At 36.4% G+C, this 14,575-nt stretch overlaps 1 protein-coding gene across 3 annotated transcripts in view; it reads right to left on the bottom strand.

Annotated features, from left to right (window-relative positions):
* GABRA2 (gamma-aminobutyric acid type A receptor subunit alpha2) overlaps positions 1 to 14,575 on the bottom strand; it is a 123,401-nt gene that overhangs the window by 34,380 nt on the left and 74,446 nt on the right. For all 3 annotated transcript variants that reach the window (XM_031027111.2, XM_081812426.1, XM_006727327.3), the window contains exons 7-8: positions 10,448 to 10,591; positions 9,275 to 9,427 (exon numbers count right to left, since the gene is read on the bottom strand). In XM_031027111.2, the coding sequence (XP_030882971.1) occupies positions 9,275 to 9,427; positions 10,448 to 10,591 (297 nt within the window). The remainder of the gene's footprint in view (positions 1 to 9,274; positions 9,428 to 10,447; positions 10,592 to 14,575) is intronic.

Genomic DNA, 14,575 nt, shown 5'->3' with positions numbered 1-14,575 from the left:
ATCTACCTCTTTTGAATTCACAAATGTATGTTAGTACCTATTTATCTATCATTTACCTATTTTAAAAAAATTTGTGTTTACTTATTATCTCAGTTTAACTTACTTATTTTATATCACTTTAAAAAAGAAGCAAAAATAACCACACTCCTGAAATTTAAATTCTAGAGGGGGAGACAAATTACATAAAAAATATTTTTCTATAACATATTCAAAGATGATATATGCAATGAAGACAAAATTAGGGTAGGCTGGGGAACAGAAAAAGGATTGGGAAGCAGTTAACAATTTTAAGTTAGACTGTTAGGTAGTCTTTGAAAAAATGAGAGTTTAGAAAATCCTTAAGGAAATGGAAGGAATGAGCCACACAGGTATCTGGGGAAAAAAGAGGTCCAGGCAGAGAGAAGAGACAAAGTGCATAAGTGAATGACTACCATGTTCATAAGGAAGAGGCCAGTGTGGATGTTAGGGGAAGGGTAAGAGACAGGAAGGGTAGCAGAAGTGGAGGTTGGAGGTAGAGGGAGTTCATACTGCATTAGAACTTCTTGACCTCTGAAGGGCCTTTCATTTTTACTGAGTATAATGGTGAGCCAACGGGTTTAGAGAAAAGGTATGACATGATCTGACTTATATTTTGAAAGTGTCCCAATAGCTACCATGTTGGGAACAAAGTCCCACAAGTGTGGAAGCAAGAAACAGTAAAAAGTCTAGTGCAGTGTTATGGATTCAATGTTTACATCCCTCCAAAAATCATATGTTGAAGCCTTAATCCTTAGTGTGGCTGTATTTAGAGATGGAGTCTCTAAGGAAGTAATTAAAATTAACTGAGGCTGTAAGGATGGGGTCCTGATTCAATAAGATTGAATAGGATTAGTGTCTTTATAATAAGACACACCAGAGAGCTCTCTCCCTCTCTTTATCTTCCTGCTTCAATCCCATGTGCATACACCAAAGAAGGCCAGGTGAGGACATAATAAGAAGGTAGCCATCTATAAGCCAGGAAGAAAGCTCCCAGCAAAACCCAACCCTGCTGGGCCTTGATCCCGGATCTTTAGCCTCTAGAACTGTGAGAAAATAAATTTCTGTTGTTTGAACCTCCCAGTCTGTGGTATTATGTCATGGCATCCCATGCAGACTAAGACATTCAGTGATCAAGGAGAGAAATGATGGTGGTTCGGTCTAGGGTATAAGCAAGGTCACCGGTTTTGAGGAGAGGAGGACTGAAATTTCAATTTTGTGCATAGTGAGTTTGAGATGTATACTGGAAATCCAAGTGGAGAAGTAAGAAAGACCACTGGATGAAGATGTCTAAAGGAAAGAGGTCTGGACAGAAGCTATAAATTTGGTAATTACCACATGAAAATTGTAGTATGCCATGATAAAGGATGAGGTCACCAAAGTAGAAAATACAGAGAAGAGGATGACTGAATATTGAGCCTGGAGCCCTCTGATATTTAAGTGGTCTGGGAAAGAGTATGGACCTGCAAAGGAGACTAGGAAGGCATAAAAAGTAAGGGATACATCAAGAGTATGTGGCTATCCTGGAAACCAAATGCAGAAATTCTTTCCAACAAATGTCTTCTCATTTAGTGGGAGGAAACTACCCTGTCAAAGGCTGCTATTAGATCAAGTAAACTGACCTGAGAATCAGCCACTGGATTTAGCAATGACAAGGACCTCAACAGGAGTAGTTTTGCTGGAGCACTGGGGACAAAAGCTTGATTTGAGTAGGTTTGAGAGATCAGAGGAGAAGAAAACTTGAGGACAGTAAATAAACATAACTCTTCCAAGTCAAACTACTGAAAAGGAGAGCAACCAAATGAGATGGAAGCCAGGGGTTTAGTAGAGTCATGGGAATTTGATTTGAGGATTGGGTAAATAACACCATATTTGTTTTCCTGTTAGGATGATTAATGATAGCAGACACTGCTGACATTAGAGAGAATGGAGAGGACTGTTGGAATGATGTCCTTAAAGCAGCTGAGAAGAGATGTATCCTAGTGCACAGGTGGAAGGGTCAGCATCATATAGAAATGCAGTCAAGCAGAGTTTGTGAGTGTAGATGCTTGAACAGATGAGGCTACGGGATTCTAGGGAGGTTCATTCTCGTTGCTTCAGTTTTCTCAGTGAAGTAGAAATCAAGGTCATCATCACAGAGCTAAATGAGATATAAATGAGATACAAAGAGCAGAATAAGGATGTGCGAGGAATTGCTTCTTTCTAATAGAAGCCTGCAATTCTTCTTTCCTTTAGGAACTACTCCTTCTCCATTTGTGTAGTGGATCTGACAATACCCATTGACCCAAGGAGTGGCCTTGCTAATAACTGTGTGCGTGGCCATGAAAGTTGCATCAGGGATGAGAATGTGAACCTATCTAACCAGTAAGACTCAATTATGGGACTTTGAGATGGGATGCACATCTAAGATGTGTTTCTTGTCTACACCTATACAAGCTCATGGTTAATTAAGAATGAAGTTAACAAGGAGGTGCAAGCCAGCTTGACTTGGAACATACACTGACATATTACACTTAAATAAAGGAATAGGAAAGATTCTCAATTCCCTTCAAACAAACCAAACACTAATATGTCAAAGAAGCTGGATTCCTGCCCAGATCTGTCTTCCCCAGAGGTTTATAGAGTTCAAGACTCTTGAAATATGCCACCCTGAGAAGAGATTACTGCTACTCAAACTAAAACAAGATATGACTGGCCTTAATGTATATCTTGACAAGAAAGAGAAAATTTAGTAGTAGATGATAAATAGTAACAATAATAACAAGTAATTACATAGTACTATGTGCCAGAACTGTTCTAAGTGTTGTGTGTGTGTGTGTGTGAGTGTGTATGTGTGTGTGTGTGTGTGGTTATTCTATAGATTACCTCATGAGGGAGATATTATCATCCCAATTTTACAAAGGGTGAAACTAAGGTGCAAAGAGGTTAAAAAAACCTTACCAAGAGTGAACTAACTGATTAATAGCAGAGCCAGATTTTGAACGAGGATACTGTGGTTCCAGAATATGTGTTCTTAATTTTCTAGGCTTTATAGCAAACAACTATTGTTTTCTTATGGTAGCAGAACCCACGAACTACCAATCCAATATTTAGTTCGTCTATAATATTAGAACACTGAATTTATTCCAGATGGCAATTTTTCAGAGTCTCAGTTATCAGACCAAGTTGGGCTAATGATATATAAATAAATTATTGGGAGGGACTTCTGGGAAAGCTTATTAATGGCAAACAGAGAGCTGGAAGAGGTCTTTTGACATCTTTGCTTATTCCTTCCTGTTTCCTGGATATGAATGTGATAGCTGGAGCACCAACAGCCTTTTTGGCCTATGAAGCAAAACTCCATGCTAAGGGTATCAAAGAAGAAAGACAGAGACTGAGTCCCTGATACCCATAGTTTTGCCACACTAGTCTTGGACCATCTATTCGTGGATTTCTTTCACATGGAAAAAAAACTTCATATATTCAAGCCACTATGTTTGGGATTCCCTGATATAAACAGTCAAACTTAACAGTGGAAATCTATAGAAGTAAGAAAAATGAGCAATCAATACATACCCCTTTTGGGATTTTAATTTTTCCAAAATTCATATAAGTAGCTAAGGCCCTTGCATATGCCATGAACGATGCATGAAATAAAAAGCATTTGAACTTCCTGTACTCTTTTACCTGACAAACCTAAACCCTAACAGATATTTGTTATTTGTTTTAGTTTTTTAAAAAAAAGATTTTATTTATTTAAGAGAGAGAGAGCGAGAGAGAGCACAAGCATGGGGGAGGGACAGAAGGAGAGGGAGAAGCGGGCTCCCACTGAGCAGGGAGCCTAACACAGGGCTCGATCCCAGGACCCCAAGATTATGACCTGAGCCAAAGGCAGATGCTTAACCAACTGAAACACCCAGGCACGCCTGATTTTAGTTCTAAATAGCTAAAATTCTCTATTCCATAATGAATATAATATTAAGACAAAAATACCAATACATACTTCTTACACATAAGCTTATTCATATATTCACGTGTTCATATATAAACTTAATCATATATTCATAAACTTATCCATACATTTTGAAAAATGATTTGGATTCAAATATGGAGATAATAATTGGCAAATTCCTTATGATTATTTCTCATTTATATGAAGTGCTGAATATTGTTAATCAACTAAAAGAACCAGGGCCAATTTCACAAAATGAGGGAATATATATGTTTATACAAACACAAAATGAGGTTGGTATATTGCAAATGCACCATCTGCTCACAGGAGTTTTGAAAGCACAAAACCCGAGGTATAAGGGTAAAAGTTTCCCAAGTCCTTTCTTATACTATTGACAACAGAGGGCAATTACCTCATCATTAAGACAGTTTTATTCAGTTTTTATTTAGGGACTTAGCCCAAACATCTACAACAGTGCTGAAAAATAGATGCTCAATAAATATTTTGTTAGTGTTCAATGAATTAGTCATGAACACCCAGAGAAAGCCAAAGGAGGCTTTTATCATCACAAGATACACAGGCAGTCCCTTCAAAGAAAAATCTTTGAAAAAAATCAAGAAGGCTCCTCAGCCACAAAATAAATGCAATATACAAAAAACTGAATAGATAAAACCCAGTATAATGGAACAAAGTCTCTGATATCAAGGGATGTGCATTGTAATTTCAACTCCTATGCCTACCATCTCTTTTCCTCTGCTTTCTTATTCTGTTCACAGCATGAAACCAGATCTCAAAGGTTGAAAAAATTGACATCTGTCTCTCGGGGCATATTAATTTCTTAACTGTAGTCATTTCACAGAAAGCCTTACAAGCATGAGGAGGACAGATGATTTAATGATCTCTCTAGCTTGTAAACCTGACTATGAATTCAGAGAGAGAAATTTGAAGAGGGTAGAAATTTGGCTGAGGTAACTGCTGTGTATCAGTCAGATGATGATGTTCAACTCAAAAAGAGGCAGAAAACAGTGAAAGATGCGATGAGGGTGTGGAGTAGAATGGATGGGCAGCTTTCAAGGCCCATTCCAGGCAAGATGTAAGATTTTTGTTTCACACACACACACACACACACACTCACATGGAATTGTATTTATTACAAACTTTACACAGAATAACTGGCAGAGATAATACTAAAAATGCTCTTACCACCTACTGGTTTCAATCAATATGAAAATCTGACTTTTGGATCCTTACACCTGTATTGTAAATAATTCATATAAAATTTACACATTCAAATATAGCCTGGATTTTTAATTTTATATATGTTACTTTTATAACAAATCTTTAAAACCTTTTGTACATTTGTTATAGTACAACTTAGCAACCCTGACACTAACACATTCTATTCATTCAAAGTTAAATATTTATTCATCTATTTATCTCTCCTCTGTGTTTAGGTAGACTACTATTGGCCTCTTTTAACACATGCATCTTTGTGATTTATATTATGAAATTTCTGTCTTCGCCTCAATATTTTATTTTCTTCACAACCTTTATTAAACAAATACTTCATTATTTTATTTTATCAGACTTGTTATATATTTACATATAAATTTAGATCTTTCTGGAATATCAATTCAACATCAATTGTATAATTTGTTCCTAAAAATTTTCTTCTGTATTATTTGTGCTCTGAAAATCATGCAATTTTATTGTTTAAACCATCTAAATGGAAATTTTCTCTTATTTTTGGCCCACATCATTTTTTTTTTTGGTTTTTGATTAAAAAATTTGCAATTTTTGAAGTAGATATCTGAAAAGATACTTCTGAGTCTAAATCCTGGGAAAGGTTTGATGCACTCATTCCTTGCTTTTTTTTTTTTTCAACTCATGACTTTTTAAAATTATTTCACTGAGGTGAAATCCATAAGTATACAATTAACCATTTTAAAGGGTACAATTCAGTGGCATTTATTCATTCACAAGGCTCTGCCAAACACCACCTCTCTCTAGTTTCAAACTTTTTCATCACCCTAGAAGAACATCCTGTTCTTATTAAGTAATGACTCCCCATTTCCCCTGCTTCCATCTATTAGCAACCACTAAACTGTTGTCTGTCTCTATGGATTTGCCTATTCTGGATAATTCTTATGAAAGGAATCATACAATATGTGACTTTTTGTGTCCACCTTCTTTTACTTAACATGATGTTTTTGAAGTTCATCCACATTGTGGCATGCTATTAGTACTTACTCACTTTTATGGGTGAATAATATCCTATTGTAAATATAAAGCACATTTTGGTTATCCATTCATATACTGGAGGAAATCTAGATTGTTTCTACTTTTTGACTATTAGGAATAATGCTACTATAAACATTTGTGTACAAGTTTCCATGTGAACATATATTTTCACTAATCTTGGATATATACCTCAAGGTGGAATTGGTGGGTCATATGGGAATTAATTCTATATTTAACTTTTCAAGGAACAGCCAAACTGCTGTCCCCGGAGGTTGCATCATTTTACATTCCCATCAGCAATATATAAGGGTTTCTATTTCTCCACATCCTCACCAACACTTATTTCTTGTCTTTTGTTTTATTATTATTATTAGAGCCATCCCAGTGTGTGTGAAATGTATTTTATTGTGGTTTTTATTTGCGTTTTTTTAATTTCCAATGTTTCATATCATTTTACGTGCTTGTATGCCATTTGTATACTTTCTTTAGAAAAAAAGTCTATTCAAGTTCTTTGCCCATTTTTTAAATCTAGCTTTTGGTTTTTTTGTGTTTGAGTTTTAAGAATTCTTTATTTAGTCAGGATATTAAATCCTTATCAGGTATACAATTTGCAAATATTTTCTCCCGTATGTAGGTTGTCTTTTCACATTTTTGATAATGTTCCTTGAGGCACTACAGTTTTTAATTTTAATGAAATCCAATTTATTTATTTTTTCATTGTTACCCATGCTTTTGGTGTCAAATCTAAGAATCCATTGCTAGATCTAAGATGGTAAAAATTTATCATATGTTTTCTCCTAACAGCTTTACAGTTTTAGATTTTATATTAAAGTTTTGTATCCATTTGTGTTCACTGCTATATCTGGAGTGAGGTAGGAGTCCAACTTAATTCCTTTGAATGTGGTGATCATCAAGCTGCTGGTATCCTTGTTGAAAATCCCATAAAATGTTAACACATTTGATGAAAATCAATTCACCATGAATGTTTGATTTTGTTTCTATCCTGATTTTATTCTATTAATCTATATGCCTATCCTTATCACACTACCACACTGTTTTGATTAACGTAGTAAGTAATGTACTAAGTTTTGAAACTGGGAAGCGTGAAGTCACCAACTTTGTTTTTCTTTATCAATATTGTTTTGACTATTTGGAGCCTCTTATAATTCCATATGAATTTGAGGGTTGGATTTTTCCATTTCTGCCAAAAAAAGGCCACTGGACTTTTGACAGGTACCGAATTGAATCTATAGATCTCTTCAGGGATTATTCCCATTTTAATAGTACTGTTTTCTAATCCATGAACATGGGATGTCTTTCCCATTTAATTAGGTTTTTAATTAGGTATTTAACTGGGTATTCTTTAATTTCTCTCGGCAAAATTTGCTAGTTTTCAGTGGAAATGTTATATAGCATGTATTAAATGGCAGGCATTGTTATAAAAGTTTTACATATTTATGCCTTCAGAATACTAAAATGGGTTGCTATAGCCTATAAGATAAAGGTACACTGTATTAGCATGGCTTACAAGGCCGTTCTCATCTAGGCCTCAAACTATGATTCTGTCTAATGTATCTACACTGACAGTGAAACAGCTCACTGTCCTGAACACACTAAGTGCTTTCATCCTTTGATGTTATTGCACAATCGATTCTTTAGGCTAGGATTTTTACCCCATCTCATCTGTCTGAGAAACTCCCACTCATCCTTCAAGCCTTAGCCCAATAACTTTAACTGAAGTTACTCATTTAAAATAAAGCATTTCAGAGGGGAGTTGGGTGGGTGTGGGGTGAAATAGGTGAAGGGGATTAAGAGGACACTTATCATGATGATCACTGAGTAATGTATAGAATTGTTAAATCACTATATTGTATACCTGAAACTAATAACACTGTATGTTGAATACACTGGAATTAAAATAAAAAAAAAAAAAAGAAAGAGACTTAGCTCAAATGTTAACTAAGCTACTTAATCAGTTCTCTTGTTATCTTGTAACAACTTGTATGTACCTCTTGTATAACCCATTAATCTGTGTTGCCATTATCTTTTCTGCCTATTCTGTTGCCCTCCACTATACTTCACTTCTTGAATGTAAGGACTATATTTTACATGTATTTGAGCTCTAGGGCTTGGTGCAATATCCAACAGACTGGATTCTCAATAAAACTCACCTAAATGAATGAGGGTACCAAACACAAAAAGACAATCTGCTTTGCACAAAATGTGCTCAGCCTAGTCCATTCATCTGAAATGCAGTCATTCCCCTGCATGGTTTATTTTTTTTTTTTTTAAGATTTTATTTATTTATGAGAGAGAGAGAGTGCATGAGAGAGAACGGGGGGGGAGGGGCTGAGGAAGAAGCTGAATCCCGCCCCCTGCATGGTTTGAATCAAGAGAATTAACTTTGTTATTAAACACACTAGCGCGAGTGAATGAGGGGTCTATTTCTCTTCTTCCCTTTCTCTCTCTAACCTAAAATACAAATATCATCTTTGTCCATCTAAAAACAAAACAAAGCAAAAAAAAAACCATGGAAAGTCTAGAAATATGGTACTTTTTTTTTTTTAAGATTTTATTTATTTATTTGAGAGAGAGAGAGCACAAGAGGGGGTAGCGGGAGAGGGAGAAGCAGAGTCCCTGCCGAGAAGGGAGCCTGATGCAGGACTCCATCCCGGGACTCCAGGATCATGACCTGAGCCGAAGGCAGTCGCTTAACCAACTGAGCCACCCAGGCGCCCTGAAATATGGTACTTTTATACTCCAACTCAAAACCTCTAAGAATATTCTCCTTATACTAACATGAAGACAAATGGTGGAAAGCAAAATGAAAAGAGGAGCAAAACAGAAAGAAGACTGAATGTATTTCCAGAAGATCTGAGTAGTGTTTATATCTCTTATTAATAATGTGGCACTGACTCTGTATTTTGCCTCTCTGAGCCTCAACTTCCTCATCTATAAGGTGGAGCCAATATGCCCTGCCCCACACACCACAAATTACTGGTGTGAGTATCAAGAGAGAGAATGCTTTTGAAAGTATGCTACAAAACATAATGTGCTACACAAGAGAGTGTGTAGCTATTCACTCACCGAACACAGTTCTTGCAGGCACAGATTCTCTGTTAAGCCAGAATGACACTTGGGAGAGAATGACAGTCATGATGCAAGGCAGATATGTCTGAATCACAAAATACCCAATTTTTCTTTTCAAGTGGAAATGAGCTGTCATTACGGTATATTCACCTAGAAGAAAAATTTAAGAAGCTTAAGGAACTGTAATAGTCAATAGTTTGAACATTTTAGAAATGGAACAGATTTGAGAAGGAACAGTCCCTGATTAAAAAAAAAAAAATTATCACATATACAACATGAAATGCATAAGCCTTTAAATGCCTCTTTAACATAGCAAGAATATTTAAAAGAGAATTTTAATACTACCAAGAAACTTGCACTACATGTCCAAGGTACAACATGTGTTTTTCTCTCCAGGTCATGCCTACTGACCAAGGAGATACAGGATTCACAATGCTCTCTGACCATGAATTATCTTACTTGCTCAGGTCTCTCATCCTTACTGGTACCAATTTTAGGTCTCTGCTTTGATTGTTCTAACTCTCTGGCTTTTTAAAGTGTCAGTCTTTGGCCACATCTCTAAGATTGGGTCAGGCTTTTGGCCCAAATTTTCCACCTTTCACCCTGTCACCAATTCTGAATCTCTCAATGTTGTATGTCGACTCTAATTTACTGCCGTCATTTCTATCCGATCCTAAGAGTTACTTTCCTTTCTGCTATCTGGGGTTACATCTGCCAGAGGTAAACTCATTAGTTCAACATGGCGGCTGTGGCCCTTAGAAAGGGCATCAGCTTTCCCACACAGGCCAGTAGTAATGATCCATAAATCAAGAGTTGAATAGTCACAAATTATCCAGAATAGGAGGAAAAGAATTAGAAAACTAGGAAAACTGTGACACTGTTTGAAGATAAAATTGGCTTGTCTGCAAAGTCACACATTTTTGAATTGACAGTATATTTTAGACCAGCGTTTCTCAAACTTTCTGCAAACCTCCTTAGAATCTTGTTAAAATGCAGATTTTGACTTAGTAAGGGGTCAGGTCTGACACTGTAAATATGTAAAAAGCTCCTACAATCTATGCTGCTAGTTCTTGGACCCCAAGAACAAAACTTTTTAAGCAAACTAACATATTTCAGTGACTTCAACCCATCAATTTTCTTAGAAACTAGTTTAAGAATCATTTTACTAACCTGTACTGGATTTAATTGTTTCCTTTCCAATTGATTGGCCCAGCAGATCATACTGATTTAACCTGGAACCATCGGGAGCAACTTGTACTGAATCAGATGCATTATAAGTCCAAATATAAGTGACCTCTGAGGTTGTATATGCATCTGTAGGAAGTCAGAAAAAAAAACTCAAGCACTTTAGTAAGAACCATCAATAAATTGCAACATCAAAGGTTATATATTGCATAGAATCACTATTTATTATAAAAATTGATATTTACAATCATATTTTGTAGAGTAAAAAATATCTTTGAAATCTGCAATTTTCAATAGGAAGAGTGTGAAGTGGACCAAGAGAGAAAATCATGACCATAAAGTATTTCCATTGCAACTACTTTGAGAAGTGAACAGAAAATTTCTCTTCAGAGTCTGCAAAAATCACTGGGCCCTGAGATGGTTAAAATGTCCTCCATAGTTCCAAGGTAGTAGATGAAGACATTGTAGTACACAGGTTATAAACGCCTAAAGCCCACTTAAGTGGTTTATTTGGAAATAGCAATCATTCATGAAATAACATTTATAATTCAAAATGATATCACTCTCTGGACATAAAAGTAACTTATTATCATATGAGAATACTGATGAAATGCATTGTATTTAAGTGCTATTTTTGTAGTTCATTTTGTAAGTTTTTCTTCAAAAACTTCACCTAGTTAAGAATGAAATGACAGGGCGCCTGGGTGGCTCAGTTGGTTAAGCGACTGCCTTCAGCTCAGGTCATGATCCTGGAGTCCCTGGATCGAGTCCCGCATCGGGCTTCCTGCTCGGCAGGAAGTCTGCTTCTCCCTCTGACCCTCCCCTCTCTCATGTGCTCTCTCTCATTCTCTCTCTCTCAAATAAATAAAATCTTAAAAAAAAGAAAGAATTAAATGATAGCTATCATGATACAATGCATTCCATTATAAGAATGAGAACTAATTATTGCAGAACATGTAAAATAAATCAGAATGCTATAGTTTCATCAAGACATAAATACTCCTTAAAACATGTTCATTTTAAAATTAATGCACACAGACTTCACTGGACTATACTTTCACAGCATCCCAGTTATGGACTGACAGGAGACAAAACACATACAGACCAGGTATAACGTTCTGATTTATCTGGCCAAAGATGTAGAACTTAGCAGAAGTTAGGTAATTCTAGCCCTGGAGGGCAGGCAACATATCTTGTCTTAGCCATTCTCTGGCTCTGGCATTTCCTTTATGGCTGTCCCAGTGGGAAACAGCTGACCTCTCCATGTGGGAAGTCTCTCCACAGCTGAATTAACAGACAATTCCTGCTATATTACTGACCTTTTGAAGAAATTCTATGTACTTTTGCTCATGGGAATGTTTAAAAGCATTAGTTACTCCCGGTTCTTGAGCAAAACTCAACATCACAGTTACATTCTCAATCGAAAGACAGAAAGGACTAGATGTCCCCAGCGATATCTCTGCTCCTAGATCTCCGGGACTCTGGAAAGTTCATTTACCTGCCAAGTTTTCTAGTTTGATAATGTTCTGGGGTGGCCCTGCTACTTACCTTGATCCAAGGTCTACGGACCACAGACCAATTCACACTTAAGCATCAGTCACAATAAAGTGAATGTTTATGAGTTTGTGTCTTATTTGTTGTGTGGTCTTTTTTTTTTTTTTTAAAGATTTTTTTTATTTATTTATTTGACAGAGAGAGACACAGCGAGAGAGGGAACACAAGCAGGGGGAGTGGGAGAGGGAGAAGCAGGCTCCCCGCAGAGCAGGGAACCCGATGCGGGACTCGATCCCAGGACCCCGGGATCATGACCTGAGCCGAAGGCAGTCGCTCAACCGACTGAGCCACCCAGGCGCCCTGTTGTGTGGTCTTTTAATGATATACTACAGTGTTGTCTGATTTCTGCATGTTACTACTAAATGTTCATATCAGCGAAATACTGTTTTCATTATACACATATTCACCTATATCCATAATTAAATTATATTCTGTGAAACAATTTTTGAAAATAGGACTCTAAAAATACGTAGATGTGTATCTTTATATATGTGTGTGTATATATATATATATTTTAATAGCAGATATATTCCTATAGTTTGCATATGAATGAATTCTAGTTACTCTAAGGTCTAAATTTGTATTAATTTCTTTTTTTTTTTTTAAAGATTTTATTTATTTATTTGACAGATAGAGACATAGCGAGAGAGGGAACACAAGTAGAGCGAGTGGGAGAGGGAGAAGCAGGCTCCCCGCCAAGCAGGGAGCCCGATGTGGGGCTCGATCCCAGGACCCTGGGATCATGACCTGAGCCGAAGGCAGACGTTTAACCGACTGAGCCACCCAGGCGCCCCTGTATTAATTTCAATTATTTAATCATTGATGATTCTGCTGCTATGATTAAATAAGGGAGATTAGTAATATGGATACCTAGCAATCCATTTGCACATTATCGAGTGGCTTGTGTTTTTTTTCTATGAATACACATTAGTAGTTGTGAATATTAATAAATTATGACCTTTTCTTAAGTATAATGATTCCACTTTTTAAATTTGATGTTTATTTTTAAACATAAAGAAAAGAAAATGGAACCCTACAAATGCAGTGACATTTTTAAGAAACTAGTGAGACACTGAGGGGCAGGGACTCTATCTTGTCCATATCTACACTGCTTGCACCTGGCACAGAGCCTGTCACCCAGAAAAAGTTCTCAGTTTGTTTTTGCTAATCAATAAACTCATAATATTTTAATTATGTTATTTACTTTTATGGAAGTTGGAAATCTGCACAGGAGCCCAAGAATATGCTAAAGAAGGTGACTGATACTCCCCATGTCTTTTATGAAAAAGCAATTATAGCATTTCATTAGTTAGATGAGAATATGTTTTTTAGATTTTGAGTCTAGTAAGAGAAGACAGAGCAGAAAGTCATGCAGCTTAGAAGCACTCCTGATCTACCAACACACATATAAACCAAGAGACCACTGCAGTGTTTTTCAGTAAAGTATAAAGGAGAGAAAGATAGTTTGTTTTACAAATTTCACTATAAATTCCATCTCTAAATTAAATTTTCATTGAATAATTTAATTTTGTTAAATAACCCATTTCTGAATCATAATCTGCATTAAACATCAAATGCATACTGACTGATTCTTAGTATTTGGTAACCAGAAAAAAATCTCCAAATCATTTTTAATTACTAATTTTCATCCCAAAAGATGATTTACAATTTCTTTTGGACTAATGCACAGAATACATCCAGACTCCCTTTTAGGAACTTTTAAATCATGTTAAACAGCAAGAAAATATATGAAGATGTGAGGCAATAGAAATAAAGCAAAACAAAAATGAATTCAAAATTATAAACTTATACAAAAGATGCTTCTTTAAGAACAATGATAAATTGGGCGCCTGGGTGGCTCAGTTGGTTGAGCGACTGCCTTCGGCTCAGGTCATGATCCTGGAGTCCCGGGATCGAGTCCCACATCGGGCTCCCTGCTCAGCAGGGAGTCTGCTTCTCCCTCTGACCCTCCACCCTCTCATGCTCTCTGTCTCTCATTCTCTCTCTCGCAAATAAATAAAATCTTAAAAAAAAAAAAGAACAATGATAAATTTCCAGAAATTCTATCATTTTAGGCGGCTTTCAAGCAAGAGAGGAATAAAAGACTAGAAGAAAAAGCCATGGCTGCTTCTGCCAAAATCTGCTGGGCCAACATTTTAAGGCTTGGATTGGCTTGTTAATCTATTTTACCATGCTTAATGCCCATACTTTTTTGTTTTGTTTTTGTTTTTTTGATAGAGAGAATGAATGGGGGTGGGGCAGGGGGAGAGAGAGAGAATCTCAAGCAGACTCCATGCTCTGTGAGGAGCCCTGAGGCAGGGCTTGATCTCAAGACCCTGAGCTGAAATCAAGTCAGACACTTAACTGACTGCGCCACCCAGGTGGCCCTTAAAGTCCATACTTTTAAACACGTATCAGCCACTTACTACTGGCAAGGATAAATAAAAGAATATACAAATCAAATTGTTTATTCAGTGTGCCGGAAAATAAACATGAAGAAAATGAAATAAAAAGCAATTACTTAGAGAATGCCTAACAATAAACTTTGCATGTTGTCCA

Source organism: Leptonychotes weddellii, chromosome 2 (assembly GCF_054177405.1).
Source record: "Leptonychotes weddellii isolate Sample4059 chromosome 2, ASM5417740v2, whole genome shotgun sequence".
Lineage (NCBI taxonomy): Eukaryota > Metazoa > Chordata > Mammalia > Carnivora > Phocidae > Leptonychotes > Leptonychotes weddellii.
This window is presented reverse-complemented; position numbering and strand designations above follow the sequence as displayed.